Raw genomic sequence first — 26,936 nt, forward strand, 5'->3', positions numbered from 1 at the left:
TAAATAAAATTATTAGTATTTTTAATCAAAATAATAATTTTATATGCAAATTATAGAAGAGGTATGTTTTTAAAAAACTTTTTTAATCATAATTTTATTTTAATACTTACCTATGATTTATCTCATATATGTATGTATTTTAAATTTTTCTTGTTGTTTTGAAATACTGTGTAGAAATAAATAAATATGACACGAGATATTGAATGAAAATTTTTAATGAATTACAATGCATGTTAAAAATAACAATCGTGTAAATTTAATACAATTGTTCTTATTAAAAATAACTGGAAATTTTTTTTATTATATTACAATTGCAAATAGGATTATTTTTAAAGATAAAAAGTAAACGATCGATACTTTCGCGCACACACACACACGCGCACACGCTTGCGCGTGCGCGCACTTTTACGATTCATAAATCTATATAACAAAAAACTTCAAAAGGTAGTTTTTAAAGAGGATATTTATAAAGTGAATCATTTTGAACAACGTGTAACAAGATTTTTTTTTTGAGTCTCAGGAAGCTGAAGAGACAAAACAAACACGCGTCGGAAGGGACTAGTCGATTTTTAAAATTTCGCACCGCCACCGTTTGAGAACGTGTGGAACGGAACTGAATCGAAAGTCTGTTCCGACGAGTTCACATAATATTTTTACGAGTCTACGTACTCTTATAAATAATCAACTGAATTGATATGCAAGTCGTTTTATTACACAGGCAGGCGATTACCATTACGATAGACAATAGCCCAAAAACCTCAAAAAAAAAAATATATTTTTAAAAAGTTCTAATAAAAATGGTTAAAAACGAGCGGTCATTTGAACAGTGTTCAAAAAAATAATCAACGATTTTGATTTTACAAAAATAATATTATACGTGTATGATTAATTTTAAATTTTTTTTATTTTTGGGAACAAACAAACTGTAAACTATATATAAATAATTTTTTTTTATGTTTTTTTTTTCAATTGTATATAATAATTTATATATTATTTTATATAATAATCACATTTTTTTAATCAGTTAGCGTCTAAGCGTGACTTAGAATTAAGTTATTCAATGAAAAATACATTTGAATATTAAGTATTCAAAATGAGAAAAAAATTACGCGCGACTTTCTTCATTTTTTTTTTATATATTTTTATTATATATGTTTATATATATATAATATAAGGGATTCCGCGTTGGAAAAGTTTGAACAGCGCGTGCTTGTACGATAATACTAAAAATATTCGAAAAATTCGATCGAAAATACATAAAAAAATAGTTGAAAGCCCCTTTTTATATAGATATACATATGAACATACATATATATATACATATGTTTGATTGTATACTATAAAAATCCACAGTTTTTGTTGTACTATTTCATGGCGCACTTACTTAAAGTAGCGCTCGGAGCCTAGGATCAGAGGGCTCTCATACAAAAAAAAAAAAACGCCGGTCAACGCCAGGCAAGTCTGCTCGAAAATTCGACATAGAATCGCCAAATTTCGAATAATAACTAGTTTTAGAAATAATATATAATTTTGATCGAATTCGTCGAATGCTTATTAGAATTATTGTATTATTGGAATTTTTTTGATATCTTGCTCTATGCTTAGAAGAAGGGGCGAAATGTTATATCTATGTATATGAATTTATATACAAAATAAATGTTTAAAATATGTCAACGTGCATTTTTTTAATATTGATTGTTTGAAATGATAATAATAATAATGTGATAATACTGCTTCACTTACACTATAAAAATAATTGCGTCACAAAATATATATGTGTGTATAACGATTGTACAATTTATATATTTTTCCCCCACTTTCCGCAACAGTACATATTATATTATAGTTTGGGGGAATAACACTTTTTTTTGTGGTTTTTTTCTGTAATGATTTTCTCATCGGGAATAATACGATAAATATTAATAATATATATATATATATATATATATATATATATATATATATATATATATATATAAAGAAGGGGGAAAATTTTAGTCCGCACCCCCTCGAGAGGTGAAGAGGAGGGAGTTTCGGAAAAACTACGACGGGATGAACAATAGGAAGATATCACAAACAAGCATTAATCATCCGAAATGAAGTCGGTGAGAGAGTGAGTGAGAGACACACAAATCGCTTTTTAATCTCGTCGACCATCTGGCGAGATAACCCGCAGAGTGCGGCCGTCTGTTTTGGGCGCGCGCGCTTGTGATAGACGAGGGAAAACGACGGTCGACTTTCCCTCACTCGGAAAACCGCACCCGGGAAAACACACTAGTGCAGCGCTCGCTATGAAGGAAAAATTCTATCAGTTTAAGGTTTCAGTTCTTTAAAATAAAATTTAATAATAAAAGAATAACCGGCCTCATGTTGAGGGCTTTTTAGGTTGACTTCACTGTCCATTAAAATGGCTTTAGTAACAAAATCATTAAATTAACATAAAATATTATAAAAACTAAGCTTAAGATGCAGATCAAATATAAAATTAGATTTTCCAAAATTATATTAAATTTAAAAAACATTAAACCTGAGGCTCCGAAGTCGTATGCGGCTCTTTAGGCAAAAAAAATTGTTTTCATAAATTAAAATATTTAATAATTGATACGCAATTTGTTTTAATTATTTTTTTGAAATAATCAGCAGATGAAGTTTTTGGTTTCAAAAACCAATAAAAATTTATTTAAAAAAATTGCAATTTTTTTTTGTAATAAATTAAACGCAAATATATCGGTTTTTGAACTAAGTGCTAGATAAATAATGTTAAAAATTATATAAAATGTCGAAAATTTGTTGTTGATTTTACTTTTAATATTTCTCTTATTTATTTTTTTGTCAAAAAAATATTTAAATTAAAAATTGTTTTCTATTAAAAAATAAATATTATAGAAATTCATAGCTTACGCTGAACTAATGCAGAAATTTAGCACATTACATGTTTGGAAAAGTTTAAACATGCAATGAACAGTGCCGGATTATATATTATAAATAGTATGTATAATATTTTCATTTAATAATAAATATCATACATGTTTTTTTTCACTTAACAATTTAAGTCTCATGATTGATTGAATACATTTTGTTTTACTTCAAGGTATTTTTTAACTACGAGTATAAAATTTCACCTCTCTACCCTTCGCGTGGAAGTTAATATAATTAGTATGTATGATAATTAATAATTGTTTTTTTTTTTTTTGAAGTAAGCGAATATATGTAGGTACTCAATCTTTTTTATTTATTTTAATTAGGCGTATTTAAAAAATTGCAATCTTTTGCTATCATTTTTTTTTTAATATAATTTTCATTCTACTTAAGTATCAAGCCTAGCTTCAAACTATTTTCTTTTAGCAATATAAGGTACATTACATTTCAAGCCTCCGAAGGGTGGTTCAAATGCACTGATTACTTTAAGGACGTATTTTGTCAAGTCAGATATTTTTTTAACTACTCTACATTTCACTTATATTCCTTCGGAGTTTTTCTTCTACAGTTACTTATTAATGTTTGTTAAATATATGTATGTAATACTATTTACAGAGGTTTTTTTTTAATTAACATTTGATTCATAAGAACAATGTTGATTGACCGTTTTAATATTTTCATGTATGAATGTGATTCAAAATATTAAAAAAAAAAAAACCGAAAAAATATAAGTGATCCTAGTTTTTTTTCGCTTATATAACTATTTTAATATCAGCCATCGACCAACCCTTCGACGCAAGGGCAGTCCTTGAGAAACAATTAATACATTTTTATTCAAATTTTAAGAAAGGCAAACCTGTTTTACAATTATAAGAATAATAATATTAATAAATAATCACAACATATAATTAAATAACATTTCATATAAAGAATCGACCATTCAAACAATAAATTGCTTCAATGTTCAATTTCGAACACATTTAAACATGTAATAAATAAATAAATTTAAAATAAACATTGCCTTTCAAGTATGTTAGTTTAATTTAAGTCGCTATTCGCAGAGATGTATAAAAACTATATAGTAATAAATATATTTAAAAGTAGAAAGTCATCCAAAGTAAAATGATATTAATTAAAGATTCTATTCATCATTTCAAAGATCGTCTAACTATTATATATAAATACATACAGTTTATTTTAAAAAATATTCATCATTAATAATAAGTCAATTAAAAGCGTTACTTCTAAAATTTTACTGGAATGTTATTATATGAAATATATATATATATATATATATATATATATATATATATATATATATATATATATATATATATATATATATATATATATATATATATATATTTATATATATATATATATATATATATATATATATATATATATATATATATATATATATATATATGGAATATATATATATATATATATATATATATATATATATATATATATATATATATATATATATATATATATATATATATATATATATATATATATATATATATTTACTGTTATATATATTCATATATGTATGTATATATTTACTGTTGAATTAATTTTATTATAATATAATACAATATGTTGTTGTTGTTTTTTTTGTTTTTATTATTTTGCTGTCGATATACATACAATATATAAATTATTAAATAATGATTCAGAATAAGTTAAATATAAAGAATAACTATGTTTTTTTTTTTGTATAAGTTCGCTTTATCATAGGATTATAATTTAAATAGGGATAGTGGAGAAAAGATTCGAATAAAAAATGGATTATTTCACGCCTACTTTCGCAAAACTTGATTGTTTTCAACATGATTATATTATCACAAGTGTCGTTTAATAGTCATAGATATAGAGAGGGGGGGGGGGGGGGCAAGAAAAGTTGACGGACTCGAAGAAGTTGACAAAATTCAGACTAATAAACACACACCTAAACAACCAAACGGGAAAATTCCCTAAACATTTTTTTATATATCAATAAGAAGAATGACCCTGTAAACCTATAATTGAGTTTGATTGAACGATCATTATTATTTTTTTTTTAATTTTTAACTTCTGAACAGTCGACAACTACAACGTTTACACAATTCTTTTGTAGCATCTAAACCAATTAATAATAAGTGCTTCTGCTTTCGAATACTTTTTCATTAACCGTCACGATGACCTTCACTTCCTACATAGCACCGTGGGCGGTCCTAAGGCGTTCTCTAAACGCTAGCTGTGAAAAAAATCCAAACCGCCTCTTATTTCTTCGTTTCGGCTTTCGTCACTTCATAATCGTGAGTCATCGCGACGGCTTAGATTCGGAATAAATAAATAAAATTTGGGTACGTCATCGATATATCGATACAATACGTCATTTAGCACGTGCTTTATATATATATTTATTATATATAAAGAAACAAAATAGTGGAGAACATGCCTTAAATTTTACATAAGTTTATTAAGTAGATGGAAAACAGTGTGTATTTGAAGCGTTCTAAAGTTTATAAATACTAAATAGTTTATAAAGTGCTTTCATTTTTTTTTATTTACTTTTCCTACACTATATATATTATGAACAGGGGAAAGTTTAAACAATATTAATATAATATGATAATTAAAAATTTAAATATTTACAAGACAAAAAAAAAAAACACAAAAAATTCACATCCGCGACGATATCAAATGATACGGGATGTTTTCATTGTAGTAATTTTACTTTTTTTAATGCTATAATTATGTATATAATGTATATAAGATTTCTTTTTTTTTTCTCAATTAAAAATATATATAATATATACGTAATAGAAAATAGTTTCACTATTTTTTTTTTCATTTAATTTAAATTTAAAGCTATATAATATAGGTATGAATAAGTGTATTATTATTACACGCCCAAATGCAATATATTAATAATATACACACGTGTAATAATTTTTTTCATTTTATTTATCAAGGTACTCTTCTTAATCTAAAAATAAATCTTTATTTATATGTATATATATTTTATAATCTGATCATTATATTATTTATTTAAAAATTACAATACTAAATATGCGAAATATATTTTTCGTTTATAAATCTTGGTGTTGCGTTTGCTAGCATTTTTTTTTTATTTAATTTAATTTGATAAGTATAATATTATATTAATAGTGTGTATGTGTCGTTTTTTATTAATATGTATTTTTACATACATATGTGTGTGTGTATTATGTAGTATGTAAGCTAAAGAGGTTTTTTTTTCTATATAATGTATTTTTTTATATGAAGAAGTCAAAGCTAATATTATTATGTGTGTATTCATTACTAGATATGAAAGTATCGCATTTGAGAAGAGATTGAAATGTATAATAATAATAATAATAATAATAATAATAATAGTAATCATAATAATAATGTAGGTTTAAATACTCTAAACGTTACAGAGTCATTTTTGTATTATTTCGAAGAAGGTTTGAGGCGTATTTTATAATTTTTATTAATTAATAATTAGCGTCATTACAATACTAAAAAATTCAAGGAGAAAAATCATCTAGCTAACTAATTTAAGTACCAAGTGTTTAATTTTAATGTTTTTTTTTTTTAATTATTATTATTATTCAAATACTAAAATCGCTATACTAGTTTTAAATCTCACTTTGTTTTCTTTTTTCAATAATAATAATTATAATTATATTATTATTTCATTTTTTTTTTAATATATAATTATACATCGGAACACGGCCCACTCTCTTAGTGTCTCAGCCAGTACAGCTGGCTCAATACAAAAACCATTTTCGCTATATTAATTTACTATTAATAATAATAAAATAATCGAATTTTTATAATACATATTATTTTATTATTTATGATTTCTTTTCAACCTCGGTCTACAGACTAGATAAGGAATGAAAAAAAAATATAAGACAAAAAAACAACGCATTAAATAATATGCCGTCAAACGTAAAGGCGACAAAAAAATCATAACTGGTGGCAGTTTTAAAAGAAACATTTATCATTGAACTAAAATTTAATATAAAAAATGCAAGAATGAAGTAATAATGAATATATTGAAGTAATCAAATAGAAATTTTCCATAAAATCTGATCTGAAAATGGGCGAAAAGTCCGCTCAATCCTTTCGTTGCAATTTTAATTTATTTAAATATTTGTCCGTATGAATTCGTTGTTATATCATATTATACATTTATACTAATCTAAAGTTTGACACTTTCGTTAGTTTATATTATTATAAAATGGAAACATTAGACTTACACACGTATGTCCAGACAAACTTTAGCACTTTCGACTCAACTTCGAAGCTTCGAAGCTCACGGATTAATCGAAGCCTTCGCGTTTGACGGCACGTATTAGCAAGCGTAATATACATATATCTACATGTATGTATATATTATACTGTTCTAAAGCGATTTCGTTGAAATTGTTCAATCGTTTCCAAAAGAAAATCACAACTTTATTCAAATATAACATTTTGCACCGCATAAATTCATCAACAACAACAACAACAAAAAAAAAAACAAAACAAAACAGGAATATTTCACAAAACTAGGAATTCACGCGAAATGAACGTTTGTTTCTTTGCTTTTAAAACAGGATGTGCGGCAAGGACATAAATATGTATGAGATGGGCCACAAGATTTCCACTGGTGGTCTTAAAAAAAAAGACCTACTCTTTCCTTCCTCTAAAATGTCCGTTCCTTTTTTCATTTCCAAAAAGGAAATCCTTCCCGCCTACCGTTTCTTTTATTTTCTTTGTATATACATATGTATATGTAATACATTCTTCGCTTTTTTCACATTCAAATCTGCGCGAATTAAACGCAAACGATGAGGACTCAAATGCGAATTAAATCGCATTTGAGTCAAATGCGAATTAAACGTGTTCTTAGAAACGGTACATAATCATTTTGCATTCAGGAACGATTGCTATTCGAACACATCTGTCGCAAAAGTAAAATGAGTATTGTTATCATATTATCTACAATATATGTATATAACATTTTTTTAACGAGACGTATCATTACAAAAGCATTTACAGAATCGTATTTAAAAAAAAACACTACATAATAAATGTATGTATTTACAATCCGTAATTGATAAATGCCTTTGTATGCCAGTCAAAGGGACCGAGCATTGAAACGATACGTTTGGATTATCCGGATCAGTGCCTCTCAAAACTTACTTATTTTTTCATATTATATGTACATGGCAGTGATTGTTAAACTTAGGACGCAAAAATACGTATGCAATGTACAAATGTATGTGTGTGTTTTGAAATAAATATTATATTTTATACAATAATCATTACCGCTTGGTAAATATTCAGTTGGAAAAAAACTGCTTGTTGAATTCGGACAGTGAAAATAATTATTAGAATTTAAATTTTGTTTTAAATTTAATGATAAAACAACTACTACTATCTTTTTGACCCATTTAAAAAAAAAGCTATTTGCAAATACATAATATATGTTACACATATATACGAATTATTGATATTGATTTCGAAATTTTGATTGGTATCGATCTATGATATTATTGTATGCTGTTTTCTTTAATGAAAGAACATAATTATGCATGTAATTAATATGTAGATTTAAAAAAATGATTAAAATTGCATTCTATTCCCTTTACAAAACCTATCAACAGTATTATTTTATTAATAAAATTAATTTTGTATTGTATTGACTTTAATTTCTCAACGTTTTGGCAACTCAAATTTACGTCTTTATCCTTTTTTAAAATTGAAAAATTAATTTATAACCTTTTTTTCTTGACTTTTTGTATTTCCATTGTTTGTTTTTATTATTTTATTTTATTATGATTGAATATGTATCTGTGTTTGTTTTTTAATTATTTTTTTGTCACTCCTGTTAATACATATGATAATAAAAAATAAAACAAAAATAATTAATGCATTGTAATTGCTTTTAAAATGTAAAATGCACAATGCATTGTAAAAATAATTAATCAAATATTTAACTTTTTTCAAATTCAGCCAAAATTTTGATTAAAAATAAAGGTTATTTCATTTTTTTTTTTTAATTAAAATATGTATTTAAATGTTCAATGTCTAATTTGGGTCAAAATTTAGTATGTATGTATTATATTTTGAAATAACTACTATTTCATTAATTAAAAAAAAAAAAACATTTTCTTTTTGTTTCAATACCCTTTGAAAATACAACAAAAATCCACTGTCGAATAAATTTAACAAAAAATAAAAAAAAAGTGATTTAGTGATGGCACTCTATCTATATATGTACATATGTATTACTTTCCATTCTATTCTATTCTATAGAAGAAAAATAAGCAACAAACACAAAAAGTTTGAGAAGCACCGTTCCAGAACAATTATTAAAATTAAATAAATTACATTCTACATACATACATATGTATGTAAGTTGATTCAGCAATCCGAAGTTCGCTGTGCCTTGGATCGAAGTCTACGAATACTGGCTAACAACCGGAGAGGTTTTATTTATTATTTTTGTACTACACAGTGTCTCCATAAAATGGGAATTGAAGATCGAAAAAACATCCAAAGAACGCAAATGACACCAAAATCGAAATTAAAGAGTTTCACACCCACCACAAATGTATGTATAAATACCAAAAATACTTTTTAAAAACAATCACGCATCAAATACCATCGACAGTATTTTTTAATTTGCCTTTTGTTTGTTGATTTTATTAATCGGGGGGCGGGGGGGTATGGGGGGGACAATACACTTTACAGTTTGGCCCTGATTTTTTTAAGTACAAAAGATCACTTAAATGTATTGTATATATATGTATATACCTATATGTATAATTTAATTTAAATGTAGCACAACGCTGTGAGAGATCATATATATTTTTATTTATTTATATTTTTATGTAAAGATCGTCACTAGGCAGTAGCGTCGATCGATTCAATAAACAGTTTTTATCTTTATTTTTATTTTAATAAGCGATTAATTTTTATTTATGTGTGATTTTGATCCTTAGAGCCGGGATAGATCTTCGAATTCAGTCGCCTCCTGTGCGAAGTCCCGTTCGTCCCTGAAACAAAAAAAATAATATTATATTTGATTAACAAAAATAAATAACATCAATTTTCAATTTGTCAAAAATTTGCAGAAACTTTTTATTTCACCTAATTGGAGTCTAAAAAAAATATATACATATATAAAAAAAAAGTTTTTTAAAAACAAACCTCCTTTTTAAGTTTTGTATATACATAATATTAAAATATATAAATTATTATTTTGAATAAAAATACCAATAATTTTATTTTACTACCGCCATCTATGTATAAAACTAAAGACTACATAGACGTCACCCAGGTTTCAAATTTGCAAACTTGAAACGCCTCTTAAACAATATTTTATCCCTATCGTAATGGCGGAGGATTTATTTACTTATATTGATGACCAAAATGAGCAATATGGCAAAGTATGAAAACGATCGGATAAGAGGAAAATTTTTTCCTGAATTGTAATCGTAAGTGAAACGTAAAGGAGGTTTGTAATTCCAATTATGTATATGGGTGTTGACCTTAGAAAAACAAGATACAAGCCAAGCCCATGCTAGTACAACAGCCTTGTTGATCCCAAGACCATGAAAATCCACTTTAGTGGTCTGATCCAAACATTATACATATATATTGTGTATGTTACAAATAAATCATATTTTCCTTAATTACCTACATATTCACAGAGCAAAGCTCTGTCTTATTACAATATAATACTAAGAAGAGAATAATACTAGACAATACTGAGAAGAAAACATGGTATTTTATGATGGAGGCTTCTTTTTGGCATGCGGGAAAAAATTCGGGAAAAATCTCCCGGGAGTAAATAAAGCGGATAAAACTCTTACCTAATCTTTTGAAGGTTAAATAAAAAGTTTTCGCAAAGAGAAAATCGTACTTTTTTCACAGAGCAAATTCACATTTGCGATGAAATTTCAACTCGAGTTTGCGTAATTACATATCAAAAGACATTTTACTTGATCCACTTGGAAGTTGCGAAAAATAAATAATATATTATTTACATATACATACATATATATAAATATTCCATGTAAATTTTATATTTATATAAAACCGAAAAATAATTATGCATGTGTACTCCACATTTCAATGTCAATTATTCAAAAAATACGTACATATTTATAATGAAGATATTGTTTTAATAGTAAAAGTGACTGTGGCATTGCTTGGTCGTTTTTCTATGAGAGTACTCCAATTTTGTGCTCCAAGCATTATGTTAAAAAATTGCCGAGACAAAACGAGCATGAATTTAAAATTTATATACACCTACATACGTATACATTCTTATTTCTTAGTATATACTGTATTTTTATTTCTTTATCAATCTAAAATGTGCACTCACCATTTACAGATCGCTCCAAAGCAACGAGTGTACTAATACAGATACAATACAATAATAATCCACAGTGACATCTATGGATACATTTTTGCAGCATTTTATTATAGAAATTGGCAAACCTCAAGACGATGAATAACTTGAGATTTGCAAGAGAGATTGGAAAGTAAATGCCAGTTTACAGGAACCGTTTTAATGAAAATCATAAAAATTGGCAAACCCTGAAAGGAAACGATCGACCTGGAATCACAAACCGAGGTCTGGCCAACAGCGGGACTCGAATGGGACTCGAACCCGAGACTGATGGAAAAATAATATGCTAACCATTAGTCCAGGCTGCTGGTTTTGTATGCTACACATGTGCGTAATGAAGACAGGTTGAGATCGAGCGAATGAATACCAAATAAAAAGCTTGTAAAAATAAAGAACTCCGAATCATTTGGAAAAGGGTTACCTAGATATACAACCCAATTATCGCGTTCACCTTTCGACTATCTCTCGGTGAAAAGTTCCGGGAAAACTTTCGGGAGAGCACGAGAAAATTAGTTTGATTCGTGTGCGAGAGAAGTCGGACGAAAAGTCGGGTCAAACCGGAAACAATATCCGGTAATGTATCCGGACTCGTTCGTGCGCACCAAATAATAACATGTTTACAAAAAAAAAAACAACAACAAACACATAACGGGCATCGTCGAGCAGATAATATTTAACTAGACTTGTTGTTTTGCAAAAACGATCCAGTCTACATACATACTTTCAGTAATACTATCAACATCGTTGTTTCTATATAATACACTTAAGCAATATACAATAATATGAAACAAATGAACTGGTTCCATTTTGCAAAATTGGTTATATTTACAACGAACTTAAGCTCTTTGCCGCATGTATATGTCTCAATACACTTTATTTATTTTTACATATATACCAGGTAAACCCAATGCGCCTTTCTGGCTAATTACAAACAATACATAATTTTTTATAACACAAGTCGCTGAATTACAAGACACTAAAAACTCGCAAGTTAACGAGACATCTATGAATTGTACATAAAATTTTATTGTACATTAATCATCCTCAAATAGTGGTGACATAAAAGGTAGGAAGGTTTTTAGCCAATTTCAACCGGGAACCGTTTCAACAATGATATCAGAGAAAATTGGTAAACTCTGATGGGAAACGATCGACCTGGAGTCACAAATATCCAAGTTTGACCAGCAGTACTACAGATATACTCTGAAAAATTATTTTCAATCGAGGTCAGCTCATGGGATGGAACCCGGCGCCTCTCCGTATTAAGCAGAAGCTTAACGACTGAGCTATGCTGCTGGTTAATATACAAAGGGTGCATACATATATGTAGATGATTATGTTTGAATATGTACGGAGGAAAATATGTAGAGTGAAGAAAGGTGAAATATTCGAGCATCAACCGTCGCATATCTAACTATTTAGAAACTACTATAAAAATATGCTAGAAAATGCCGAATAATACTACTGCGCGTAAAAAATAGTAAAATAAAATGTATTTTCTATGTATGTATGTATGTATGTCGATAGTTGCCATCAGGTCGTGATATATTTGGTCATCGAGAAAATCAAATAATAATAAAAATATAAAGTTTTCCTTGGTTTATTTAGTTCATTTTAAAATCCAACAGAGCCTCGCCCGACCGAATATCATTGAATTTATCCATACGGTGCATTCGGGATGGGAATGCAATAAAGGAAAGTCTCCGGATGCACTTTTCCAATGCGGCGCTATCGAAGGTAGTGGCCGAAATGCATTTTGCGGCGAAATGTCCATCATCAATGAGTACAATATTCGAGCGCAGATGTCGCCACTGGCAAATAATAATACAAAAGGTGGAAGGAGGGAGAGGGGGTGGGGGGGGGGGGGGTAGGGGAGTGAAAAGTGTGTGGCTTTCTAAATTTCCACTTCCGACGCCAGACGATGGAGCAAACGACGCTCGAAATTGAGTGGTGGAAAAATAAGGTGGGCGGGGGAGGTTGAAATTGAAGCGGAAAAGCTGTCTCCGAAATTGAAATGGAAAATCCGCAGGATAATAGCGCCGCGAATAAATGAAACGATAACAAGGATAACTGTCATGGTCAAAATGGTGGAAAATATATGTGAAAAGCGGTGATCGGATAAAACCGGTCGCGAAAATTTCGAATATTACATATGTTCTTTACATAAAAAGGAGCATCTATTCTTCTGATTTAAAAAAAAGATTATATAAAATAGCAGATTGCGTATATAAATGAAGTGAAAAAATAACATTCTATAAATATAACAATATACAAAAAAAATTATATATATGTATGTACATATATATATATATATATATTTTATTTATTTATATATATATATATATATATATATATATATATATATATATATATATATATATATATATATATATATATATATATATATATATATATATATATATATATATATATATATATATATATATATATATATATATATATATATATATATATATATATATATATATATATATATATATATATATATATATATATATATATATATATATATATATATATATATATATATATATATATATATATATATATATATATATATATATATATATATATATATATATATATATATATATATATATATATATATATATATATATATATGTTACACCGAATCCATGAAATTGTCTATTACAAGCATTCGGCAAGAGAATTGCCGAATGCGTGAAAAATGCAAGCACGTTGCCCAGTTCACGGATTCCGTAAATTCTTTGCCGAATGCGTGAACTGGACAGCGTGTTATATTATAACCAAGTGTCAAAGTGACAGCTGAATAAGGATGTTTAATTTAGTTTAATTTACATATTATTATGTATAATATGACTACATACATACGTTTCACTGTTAAAATATTGATCAAAATGTATAAAAATGGCATTCATTTATGTATAAGTCATATGAGATGATCGAAACATATGTATGTAGTCATATTATACATTATAATATGTAAATTAAATTAAATTAAACATCCTCATTCAGCTGTCACTTTGACACTTGTCCACGCTGTCCAGTTCTAAAAAACAACACCGGAGCGCTGCTGTCTATTTGCCGACTCCATGCTTTGAGCAGACTCAAATTCGGCAAATTCTTGCCGAATACACGCATTCGCCAAAAAATTTGCCAAATCCGTGAACTGGGCAACATGTTTGCATTTTTCACGCATTCGGCAATTCTCTTGCCGAATGCGTGTAATAGACAATTTCACGGATTCGGTGTAACAAATATAATAATAAAATATTAAATATAATATATAAGAAGTACTACAATATAAAAATTAAAGTGCCGGTTTAAATAACAATTTAAGAGGAATATCTTCATATGAATCAAATTTAATAATGATGAAAATCTTATATAATATTCACTTCATATAAAGATATAATATGTAATTAAATATTTTACATAAAACCTTGGGTCGCCTTTATATCATATCATCCTTCCGTGATCAAAAATTAGCGCGGCGAACGCATTGGCCGTAGGATGGATTGGTATTGGCCATTTTATTTTATATAAACTTTTTTATCATTCATAATATAATTTATTAATGAAGTGAAAATATACATGAGAGATAATGAGATCCTATAATTCCAATTTTAATTTGATCCTATAAAGCAATTAAAATCTGACAAAACTAGTGGGGGGCGGAAAGTCAAACATGCATGGGCAATCACTCGCTCGGGTGCTTGGCCCACTCTTGTTCTCCATATATATAAATGACATACCTATTCCAAAAAACTGTCACATAGCCCTATATGCAGATGATACCGCTTGCTTCACAAGTAGCAAAAAACCAGACACTATTCTTAAAAATCTTGAATTTGCAAATAAAACAATGACTGAACACTTCACTAAGTGGAAAATTCAAATTAATCAAACCAAAACAGACGCCATATTCTTAAGTGTTAGAAAGCATAAGTGAAATGGCATAATGTGAAATGGCAGTCAGTAATAAAATATTTAGGAGTAACGTTTGATAAAAGAATGAGATGGGTACCACACATTAAGGCAGCAAAATGCAAGGCGATGCGGGGTATATCCTCAATATATCCAATATTTAATCGCCATAGTTCTTTATCGCGCGCTCATATTACCATTATTAACCTATGCTTCACCTGTATGGAATAACGCCTCGAATACTAATCTTTCCAAGCTCCAAGTAATACAAAATTAATCCCTAAAAATTATTTATAATACACCCATATATACATACACTAACTTGAAAAAACTGCATGCCATATATAATAATCCGTTTGTTACAGAAATTACTAACAAATTAACCAGTAGATTCTATGACAGAATCACTAATAACCATACTAACACACTTGTGAAGAGTCTCGGTGATTACAACAAAATGTCTATACCCTTCAGGTATAACACACAGATTACCTAAACACAATCTGCTTTAGGTCATCGACTTAAGAGAGTCTTTAATTAATATTATGTATTAGATGTATTATGAACATTTATAAGGATTATAAATAGGTTTTTGAGCTCTTTTTCCTATTATGCTGTAGATTAACATTAGAATAATATAATACTATGATTACTAACCAAATTAAATTAAATTGTGAAATAGAAAATGATCAGTAGATCAGTAGCTATTAAAATAGATATAAGATGTATTGTGAACATAATTTCGTAATAATAAAAAGCATTTAAAAAGCAAAAGCAAACTCGAACGTAGTCTAGAGCTGTCACCGTCTCCAAAATTTTCCAATTTTTAAACACCGATTATATTTCATCATCAGTGTAGATTACATTTCATTATCGACTAAGTGGGTACAATTGAAATCTCTATCGGGGGCCAAACGTCGCAAAATGGCAAAGTTCCAAAGCGATTGGAAGAGTTTTAGGAACGGAACACTTATCAATGTACAAATGAAACTAAGAAAACCTTATAATAAAGGTAGTACATTATCAAGCCAGCAGCTTAGCTCGGTTGTTGCGTTAATGCTGACCACCGAGAAGTTCCCGGGTTTATGTCCTAGGTTGACCTCGATTGAAAATAATTTATTGGGAAGTATTTCTGTAGGGCTGCTGGTCAGACTTGTTGTATTGTAGTCTGTAGTGCTGCTGGTTTCAGATGAATTGGTTTGCATAGGTGACATAGTGGGTAAGGTGGTTTATACAAATTTGATAGAGGAACAGCTTCAACAATGAAATCAGATAAATTAGAAAACTGTGATAGGAAACGATCGAGTTGGAGTCACAGATATCCAATTCCGACCAACAGCATTGAGAATTATACTCGGAATAAATTAATTTCAATCGAGATCAGCGAACTCTCGGTACTTAGTATCAACGCAACGACCGAGTCATGCTGCTGGCTAAATAATGTTTTGAATATTCGAGAATTTTCCGAGATTTTCCCCTGACGCTATTGTATAACTATAGCACAATGTGCTTGTCTTTCGAATAAGTGAAATGTTTGACCTTTCATGAAAAACTGTACCTGGCGCACAATGACAGTACGCATTCTTGGGAATATTGAACATAAGAGCCACATCAAAAGGTTAAAACGCGACTTTTAACATTTGGGAAGCTTTGTGGGGATCTTCGGAATGAGAGGGAATACTTTTAACGGTCGGTTTCGTATCGCATTTCAAACTAAAAGGGTTTATATGTGCCGAAGCGGATTATCCTCGAAAGTCATACTTAATACTCCCGGACGGGACATATCGAAGTTTCATGCCGATGTAAAAACTGCACGAGATGTAATAATTCGAATAAAAATATCCTATCGATGCATTTTTATTTGAATTAAATGAAACTAATTGTGGCCTTTTAATTCAATATAACTACAATTTGTCATAAACAATTTATTTACATATGTATGCTATTAATCAAAGCATTAAATGCATATTACATGTTGTTTAATAAGAAAGCGTAATTGCAATATGTAATTAGGTCGTAGAATACATTAATCAAATCATGATCATATGCACAACATATGTAAATATACTGTTAAACAGGTAGCGTAATTGTTATGTGATTAGCTCGCAATACATATGTATACCTATATATGTATGTATGTATATATATAAAAAAAATTGCATCAATGTATATATTACGAACAAAATCCAGTCTTATATAATAATAATATTGAAATTGACTAACAAGACAGGATCGACGTTAAATACATTTTTGTAATTAGTCTATGCTCTGTTCGTAAATTACACATCTAGCCAAGAAACTGTGAAAAAGATGATTAAAAATGATATAATTACAACTGTTTGTTGTGTAATCGTTCGATTACAATAAAATTTTACTGAAAAACGCGACAAAATTAGCATCGAAATTAATGTATGTACAATTATGGTGTCCCGACAAAACCGCGCGGGACAAAGTCGCGGGGATAAAATCGCTCGGACGAAACCACGCAGCGACACAATCACGCAACGCAAATATAAGCAAGAAAATAAATATACAAACAAGTAATATAAATTAAATTGTCTTATATATAGTTATAAAATTAAAATGTCTTATATAAAAGAAAAAATCGATATAACACATTAATGATAAAATAGGAATCGATTATTTATTTTGAAAGTGTACTTTTTAATTTATTCACACTTTATTGAAACTTGAATAACAATAATAGACATACAGATTTCCAAAATTTAAAATAATATCGAAGGATCATGACAAATTCAAAAGTACACTTTTAAAATCAATAAACGATTTTTGTTTTATCATTACTGTGTTCTATCGGATTTTTCTTATATATTAGACCTGTTTATACCTTTATTTTTTAGACTTTTATTAGACCTATTTATTTTTTTGCTTATATTTTTTTATATAAACATTGCGCAATTTTGTCGCCGCATGGTTTTGTCTCGAGAATTTGTCCCGCGCGGTTTTGTCGGGGTATTATATATGAAAGCAATTGTACTAAATAATTACACTGAGGAACAAAAAGAAATTACCGGACCGGAAGGAAATCAATCTTCACTAAATTTGCCTCACTGAATTCGAATATCACAATGATTTTTTTTTTGGCTTGCTCTCGTTAAAGAAATATGAGCGTTAAAAAATGCGGCTCACACAGATTTTCGGCTAATAATTCAAAATCTAGTATTTCTGTGCCAAAAGTGAGTATTGTAAACAATAGTCAAATATTTTTTTATTGGTTGCGATTTTTTATTGCTTTGAAATACTTAAAATTAATTATCTAGCGAATTTTAAACGTCAAATAGCCGTTTTTGTTTTATTCGAGCGGTATTTATTTATTATGCATTCCAATTTTACATCATTTGTCTGCAAACACACAGGAATCTTTAAATGGAGCGTTTCCAATAATTCTACTATATGTATGTATGTATATATATTTTTTTTATTTCAGAAGTGAAATAAAATAAAAACTTACGGCCGATGAAATTGAAAAGTTAAAGTGACACCGAAGCCGAACGAAATCAAAGCAATTTTTTTTCGACCGCTCTCCCACTCCATTCCATTGCGAATTCAATTAGACTTTTTCTTGTACTGTTTCGAAATCCGGCATTGGAAAGAGGGCGAGGGGGAGCGAAATGTAGGAACGAGAGTGGGGAGAGGACATCCGGTTGAAAACCGGTAAAAACGGACCGGTGAAAAGCGGAATTTGTCGGAAAAGCGGGCGACGAATCTACATCCGAGTAACACATCTGAAAACTTCTCATACATAGAAATAACGTCGAATCGAATTACTACAAACGATCTCGTTTCCGTTTCAAATCGCTCTGGGGGTTGACGCTTTTCCGAAAACATCCCCCTCCCCTTGCCCACTCGATTAAACCGATCTGAAGGGTATATTACTATACGTATGTATACATTATATTGTCGAGAACTCCATTACTTGATTTTACGGTCGATTTCCTCACTCGTAAAATAATATTTAATTTGATCAATCGTATTTGCGGTTATTTGAAACCCATTAACTATATTTACATACATACATATATCACGTGCTTCCAAGAAAAGGAAAAAAATACACATAGTAAAAGATCTCTACAAAATGAAATCAGACTGGACACGCTTCTAATATAAACGAAAATAATAATATAATGTAGAGTTTTCGTCCTACCGCATGTCCACATTTATACTGAAGGCTTATTTTACATCACGATTTATTCTATTCTTATTTTGTATCACGATTTATAAATATATATATTTTATTTTATTTTATTTTTATTTTACATATATACCAGGAAGGCCTTACAGGTAAATCCCAATGCGCCTTCCTGGCTAATTACAAATACAAATACAGCATTTTTTTTATTATAAGTCGTTGAATTGCGAGACACTGAAAAAACTCGCAAATTAACGAGACATCTATGAATTGTACATAAATTTTTTATTGTACATCCATCAAATTTCAAATAGTGGTGACATAGTAGGTAGGAAGGATTTTTAGCCAATTTTTTTTCCGGGAACCGTTTCAACAATGAAATCAGAGAAAATTGGCAAACTCTGATAGGAAATGATCAACCTGGAGTCACAAATCCAGGTCTGACCAACAGCATACTCTGAAAAATTTATTTTCATTCAGGGATAGAACCCGGCACCTTCTTGACGGTAAGCAGAAGCTTAACGTCCGAGCTATATATATATATATATATATATATATATATATATATATATATATATATATATATATATATATATATATATATATATATATTTATATTTATATATAATAGCGCGTACTGGCAGTTGCACGTAACCAACAGTACAAAAAGTATTCTTTGGTACATTTTATATGGACACATTTATATGTAACGTGACGGAGACGTAACAACAAGTAAAAGTAGCCGACAAAATCTATTCATACTATACAGCAGTACATGTCACCGTGACGTATCAAGCAAAATTGAATTTTATCTCTTGCATTAAAAATTGTATTACTTTTACCTTATATTGTTATACTTTTTCCACAATTTTTATTTCCATATCTTGACTTGATCATTTACTTCATAAACATTAGAGGAGATGTCATCGGGTACAACACTATGTAGTTTCTATATATTATTAAAAAATAAAATTTTAATAATGACCCCGATGATATTTGATGAGCTTATCATTAGTGTATATGTGCAATTGATGTGGCAAGTGGACGTCACTGGTGTCGAATGCAAATAATACGATTTAATAATAAATAACGGCTGCATTCTTATTCAGGGGCGTCCCTCGCCTCGTTAGGCGAGGCATCCGGGGGCCTCGACCCGTTATTATATTTCTTATTCAAAGTTTCTCCCGTCGGTAATAATAAGAAGTGAGAGGGAAGGTGCAGGGACGGGGACGCGCAAAAAAAGCAGGGGCGGCGCGCGAACGTTTCGTGAATATTTCTATTAAAAGTGCGGCGCAAACAAACTGCCGCCTCTGCTTATTATTACGCTCGACTCTCTTTCGGGGGCGGCCGTTTCATTAAAATTTCGCCGCAGCGGAAAATTTTTCGCCAGAAAATTACACATTATAATTTCACAAGGTGCGCGTAATTGAAACGAAGGCGCGACGGGGAAAAACTACTCGCTCGATGATCGTACGACGATCCGTATCAATTAATCGAAATGAAAAAACTTAGTTTCCGGCCGGTCGGAAAAGCGGGTCTCGTGAAAAACTGGTCCTCACTCACTTCCCCTTCTCACTCTCTCACACCTATTCGAGCCGTAGCCTTCGCTCTCTCGCGGAACAAAGCCGAAAGTTTTTTCATTTCAATTAATCGAAGCGTCGACGTTTCGGAAAAGCCGGTCCCGGAAGCGGAAAAACAACCGCATACGCCGGATAGATCTTAAGCTTGACACAGACAACACAACGTGCAACAAACATACATACATTTCGATACCTCAGTACACAGATATTGTATGTCCATTTTTAAATTTATGCCGAATTTTAAGTTTGAAGATGCTAGAATAATTCAGGTTTTTCCTTTCAAGGTAATTTACGTGGTATACAAATACATCCATATACATAGAGTTATGATGCGTTTTTGCAACAGTCCGATCACGCTTGTAAGTAAAAATATGTAATTTAGGTGAATTCTTCTGTTTCGAGCAAAGGATAATAATATTTTATTTTTATTTTATACCAGGAAGGCCTTACAGGCAGACCCCAATGCACCTTGGACCTTCTTGGACAATTAATTACAAACAATGCAGCATTTTATTATAACATTAATCACTGTATTTCCAGAAGCTGAAGAATCCGAAATAAAAATTAATTAATTAATTAATTAAATAATTAATCCATTGAGACATCTATGGATTTTAGATTTCTACATTATTTTTACAAATTGAATATACAAAAAAAAACAGAAGATTTGTGACAACAGGAAAGATGATTTTTTGATTCAATTTTGAGGAACCGTTTCAACAACGATCAGATAAAATTGGACAACTCTGATAAGAAACGATCGATTTTGAGTCCACAAATACCCCCAAATCTAACCAGCAGTATAGCGGATCAAACACAGTGATCACATGGTGCTAAACATACACGCTACCATTGAGCCATACTGCTGGCTAATGATAATGTAGAATAATATTTTTTTTTCTACGCACATACCATGAAGGCCTTACAAGCAACCCCAATGCACCTTCTTGACCAATTACAAATATTGCAGCATTTTTTATTCATTATATAAGTCACTGAAAAACTCGCAAATCAATGAGACATCTATGAAATTATACACAAACTTATTTATTGCACATTAATCAAACAAAAATATTGATATGACATATTATATATAGGGAGGATTTTTAAGCCGATATTTACCGGGTGGTTCAACAATGAAATCAGAGAAAATTGGCAAACTCTAATAGGAAACGATCAACCTGGAGCACAAATCCAGGTCTAACCAGCAGCATACTCTGAAAAAATCATTTTCACTCGAGGTCAACTCATGGGATCGAACCCGGCACCTCACGACGCTAAGCAGAAGCGTAATGATCGAGCTATGCTGCTGGCTTGTTATAAAACGGACGAGATGTGTATATGTATGTATGTGGGTATGTTTGTGGCAGAGCCTGGACATACAGCCAATCAGAGAGAAGTATTCGGGACGTGGGGAAGCGTGGTAGCGGGGAAAGGGGGTTGTGGAGCGTCATTTGAGGACAGGCATGTGAGACGTTGGGCCAAGCGATGGGTGACACATACACAAATACACTTCTTTCATCATTTCTAACGGGTTGAATCGGTGGGCACGGAATATTACGTGCGCCCGCATGCCTATAAATTACCTTACTGAATATTTATATTATAACTTTATATTAATTGTAACAATGTGTATCAATTCGTTTCCGAAACCCCCCGTTGAATCAATAAACGGGCAGAACATTAGTACATATATGAAAATAGACACGACGTATGTTTGTGGTATTAGAAAACAAATTTTAGAATACCAGGGGTATACGTTATGCGTAGAGATATGGCATGACGACCGATCGTGTCGAGGGAAAACGGGGTAATTGGGTGGTGGGGGGGGTGTGGACATGTGCTCCTGATATTGAGCGCACCCGACTTGGAACGGGTGGCGTCAGCGTCAGATGCTTACACGTCCACGTCCACGAAGAAACACACATTAATTACTCATTTCGACGTGAGCGAACGGGGAGCGTTCAAATACACGCGTGCGCCTATAAATTATATTATACTATATTTATATATATCAATTCCTTTCCGAAGCCACCCGTTGAAATCAACGGGCACAACACTAGTTGTATTATATTTATAATGTGTTAAAGTGTGACTGCTTAACACATCATTAACCAGAAATAAAGCGTTCCCTCACGAATATAGGTACGCAAGGCGCTCATCAACGGACATGGACAAACAAAGCACTCACGAATGAACATACATTATATTTTATTTATTTCAAAAATATGTAACATACATATATACGGTAGGGATACATAAGTAGATAGAATACGACAATTGCTGCATTCGAGACCACAATTCGATAAATTTCAAACGACTACAATTTTCCGGATTAAGTAACGAATTTTCCGTCCGTGGATATTGTATAAGAGGGGAGGGGTACACGTAAAAGGAATAATAAAACAGAGTAACGAAGGCCGACAGCTTTTATAAGCGAAAAGGGTACCCCCCCCAAATATCAAACGCAGCACGAGAAAAACGTTTACAACAGACCGGAAGTCGGTCGTTCGGAAAAACAATATTTCTAATACTTATCAGGAAATTCTATTAAAATCGGCGAGATCTTAAAACCGACGCGGACATTAAAAAAGCGAAATGATATTTTAAAACGTCAAATTGGAGAAAGTTTCGCTTTGCGTAATTTATTTGCGAGACCGCAGGACGAGCCACTGAAAGGGACGGAAGCGGGGGAGGAGAGTTTAAAAATGACCGTATCATAACATCGAGGTCAGAATGAAATATTTCTCTTTTCCTTTGCAAACGACGAGGAAAAGTCGTAAAGGATGGAAAATGAGAGAAATGGATGGGGCGGATGGTAGAGCGAGAGAGAGGGGAGGGGTCACATCTGTCCGAAAGGAAAACAAGAAAAGACGATCGGGGATAAGTTGGGTAAAATAAACGGACCTAGGTGGGGGGGTGGGGGGTCCTTTTGACAAAGGGGGACATTTGACTCGAAACACTCGTACCCGGGTATTAAAAGGATACACCGAGAAGAACCTTTTTTCGCTAGCTAGTAATAGTCGGTGTGCACGTATCCAGTGGTTCTGATAGTGTGGTACGGAGCCTTCCCCACCCCCCCACCGTATAGCGTATGGCGATCGGTACTGGCGATAAGGATTCGAATCCCGAATTCAGATTTTCACTATAGGTATTTTTTTTTTTTGAAAAATGGCATCTGGAGAATTTTATGTGTATTCGGCTCGAAGGACCAATGTGCCGTGAATCATGATGATTGATGATTTTTATTTTATATATATAGTATAGATCTAATCTTATAGGTTCGTTCCGTAATATACGTAATGTATGTATGTATATACATATGACCTCCGGTTGGTCTAAATTAAATTTTTCATTAGACACTGTCAAAGCGACTTTTCAGCTGGGTACGCTCGGTCGTATCTTGGGAAAAATACGTGGATAAACTTCCATATCCGGTTCGTGCAAATTAATCGAAATACCACGATCCCTAAGCGGAGTCATCAGAAAAACTTAATACGATATTAAATTTACTTCACGTCAGATCGCATAAAACCCAACGTAATTCAATAAACGTGCCTCATAAAAATAGTCTAATGTGATCACTTCCGGCTGGTGAAAAATTGCATTTTCAATAATATTTTTTAATTAAATTTTTTATACACTTATAAGGAAAAACTATCGTATATCATTTCCGTACGATTTATTTTGAAAATTTGATCGTTATTACTAGCCTCTGCTTACTTCACTTTTGGGTTCTTTTCCACTCTTCCGATCGTTTAGGTATGTGGAAATTAAGATGGTGAAAAATAGTCGTAATAGACACGTTTGAAAATACTCCGTAATCTTTCTCGGTGATGTCTATTGTCCACATTGCCGCATTTGTCCATACTGTTCCGATCGTTTTTTTCCCATTTCGCCACCACCTCGCTATGTCTTTAAACGCCTATTACTTTTTCTTTTTTCACTCTATATTTTATAAAATTTGCATTATAGGCTCTCTTTATCTCTCTTATATATTTTTACTTCACTCGTTTGTTATATAATGATTGTTTAAATGAATGTTAAATAGCGTGGTGTTTAGTCGAATAGCGTGGTGTTTCGGCCAAAAGTCGAATGACGTCTGAAATCTGTCATTTATACAAGAATCATGATTACCAATGGAATCACGAAGTCATAGCCAGCAGCGTGACTTAAGTTGATATTAAGCACCGAAAGGTCGCCAGATTCAATCCCGTGGGCTGACCGCGATTGTAAAGAGTTTATTCTGACTATAATCTTTAATACTGCTGGTCAGATTTGGTTATTTGTGACTCCAAGTCGATCGTTTCCTATCAGAGTTTGCGAATTTATCTGATTTCATTTTTTGAAGCGGTTCCTCCATCAAATTGGCAAAAACCATCCTACCCATTATGTCACGACTATTTGAATGTGATTTAAAAAAAATATTATCTATAACATGGTGCAAACGATCGAAAAGCGCCAGACAGATTGAACCACAGATTAACTGGATGGCTGCTTTAAACGCAATTCTCGACTTCACGAATGAAAAATTGCGCATCAGATGACGAGTAACCTTTCGATGTGCACAGATGCAATAATTAAAATGGTAATTATTAAAATTGAGTTGGATCTTTCTGGCGAGTTTTTAATGATTTAATAAGGAAAAATTCGGAACTGAAGTATCAGAAGCACAGAGCGTATACAGGGTAGGTATTCGGGTAGATTTCGCTTAGTGTAAGTGCGAGCAGTGCGCACGCATAAGGTACACGTGTCGTTAATCTGTGGTTCAGTCTGTCTGGCGCTTTTCGATCGTTTGCACCGCATCGCTATAACATAAATGTCTCACTCTATATTTTATAATTCAATCCTGATAAAAAAAATCCATGCATGACCTCACACACACACACACACACAATGTATGAATGTATGAAAATACTAATTTTCCGATTTTTCCTCTTTGACGAAATGTTATAGTGAGGGGTATTATATCAAGGGAACCGCTCCGTAGGAAAATGTTAATTATTTCGCCGCGGAAAATGACTCGGTATATATATTTTCCGGTCTGTTTCGATTTTTCGCCGACGCGTCGACGTCTTCCCGTATCGCTTTTCATTTATCACATTTCGACAAACGGCCATTTTTCACCGGGCAACGTTACATAATTTACGGGCACGTTCTGAGATTTAATAATGTTTCGATACCGCGACCGTGTAATCGGCCATGCCGAGTTTATTGCCGTCATAAATTCCGCTCGCAGGGTGAGCGAGCGCTTTTATGGCCGGGACCCATTTTTCCACCACTTTTCTCCGCGTTATGACACTTTAATTGTAATTGGATCTCGCGTGTACCAAACCAACTTCATTAAACGACGGGACGATATTAACCGAGTCGAGGACTTGGACTCGGGCCAAGCTGGCGCGTTTCGTGCGCCTGGGAACAGCCGTGCATCGAGCGATGCCTTTATTAAAATGTCACCGAGTACGCTAGTGAACGAGATCGACTTTTCCGAAGATGAAAATTGTAGTTATTAAAAGTTTTACTATACCTCAGAGAAAATTTACTACTGATCGTCAATGTTGCAATTTTCAGTATACTCATATGTGCACACGAATTGACCTATTTCTACTTTATGATGTTAAATTAAATTGAGATTAATCGTCATTGATGAAAAGTGGAAAATTTTATGAACATACATAAATAAGCCAGCAGCATAGCACGGTCGTAAAGCTTCTGCTTAGCACCGAAAGATGCCGGGTTCGATCCCATGAGCTGACCTTGATTGAAAAGAATTTTTCTGAGTATATCTGCTGGTCAGACTTGGATATTTGTGACCATTTTTTCTAATTTCACTGTTGAAACGGTTCCCGATTAAATTGGCTAAAAACCTTCCTACCTACTATGTCACCACTATTTGAGTATGATTTATGTACAATAAAATTTATGTACAATTCATAGATGTCTCCTT

General features: G+C 31.3%; 1 protein-coding gene across 4 annotated transcripts in view; it reads right to left on the reverse strand.

Moving 5' to 3' along the window:
• Positions 1–8,746: 8,746 nt before the first annotated feature.
• The window catches only part of LOC143920192 (calmodulin-binding transcription activator 2-like), a 328,881-nt gene continuing 310,691 nt past the window's right edge, over positions 8,747–26,936 (reverse strand). For 3 of the 4 annotated variants that reach the window (XM_077442928.1, XM_077442927.1, XM_077442929.1), the window contains exon 25: positions 8,747–9,968. Coding sequence is in view for 1 of the 4 variants with exons in the window: in XM_077442930.1 (XP_077299056.1) it covers positions 9,911–9,968 (58 nt within the window). In the remaining 3 variants the exon portion in view is untranslated. The remainder of the gene's footprint in view (positions 9,969–26,936) is intronic. The other variant, XM_077442930.1, reaches the window with a different exon arrangement.

The sequence above is a fragment of the Arctopsyche grandis genome, chromosome 12, assembly GCF_051622035.1.
Source record: "Arctopsyche grandis isolate Sample6627 chromosome 12, ASM5162203v2, whole genome shotgun sequence".
In the NCBI taxonomy this organism is placed as follows: Eukaryota; Metazoa; Arthropoda; class Insecta; order Trichoptera; family Hydropsychidae; genus Arctopsyche; species Arctopsyche grandis.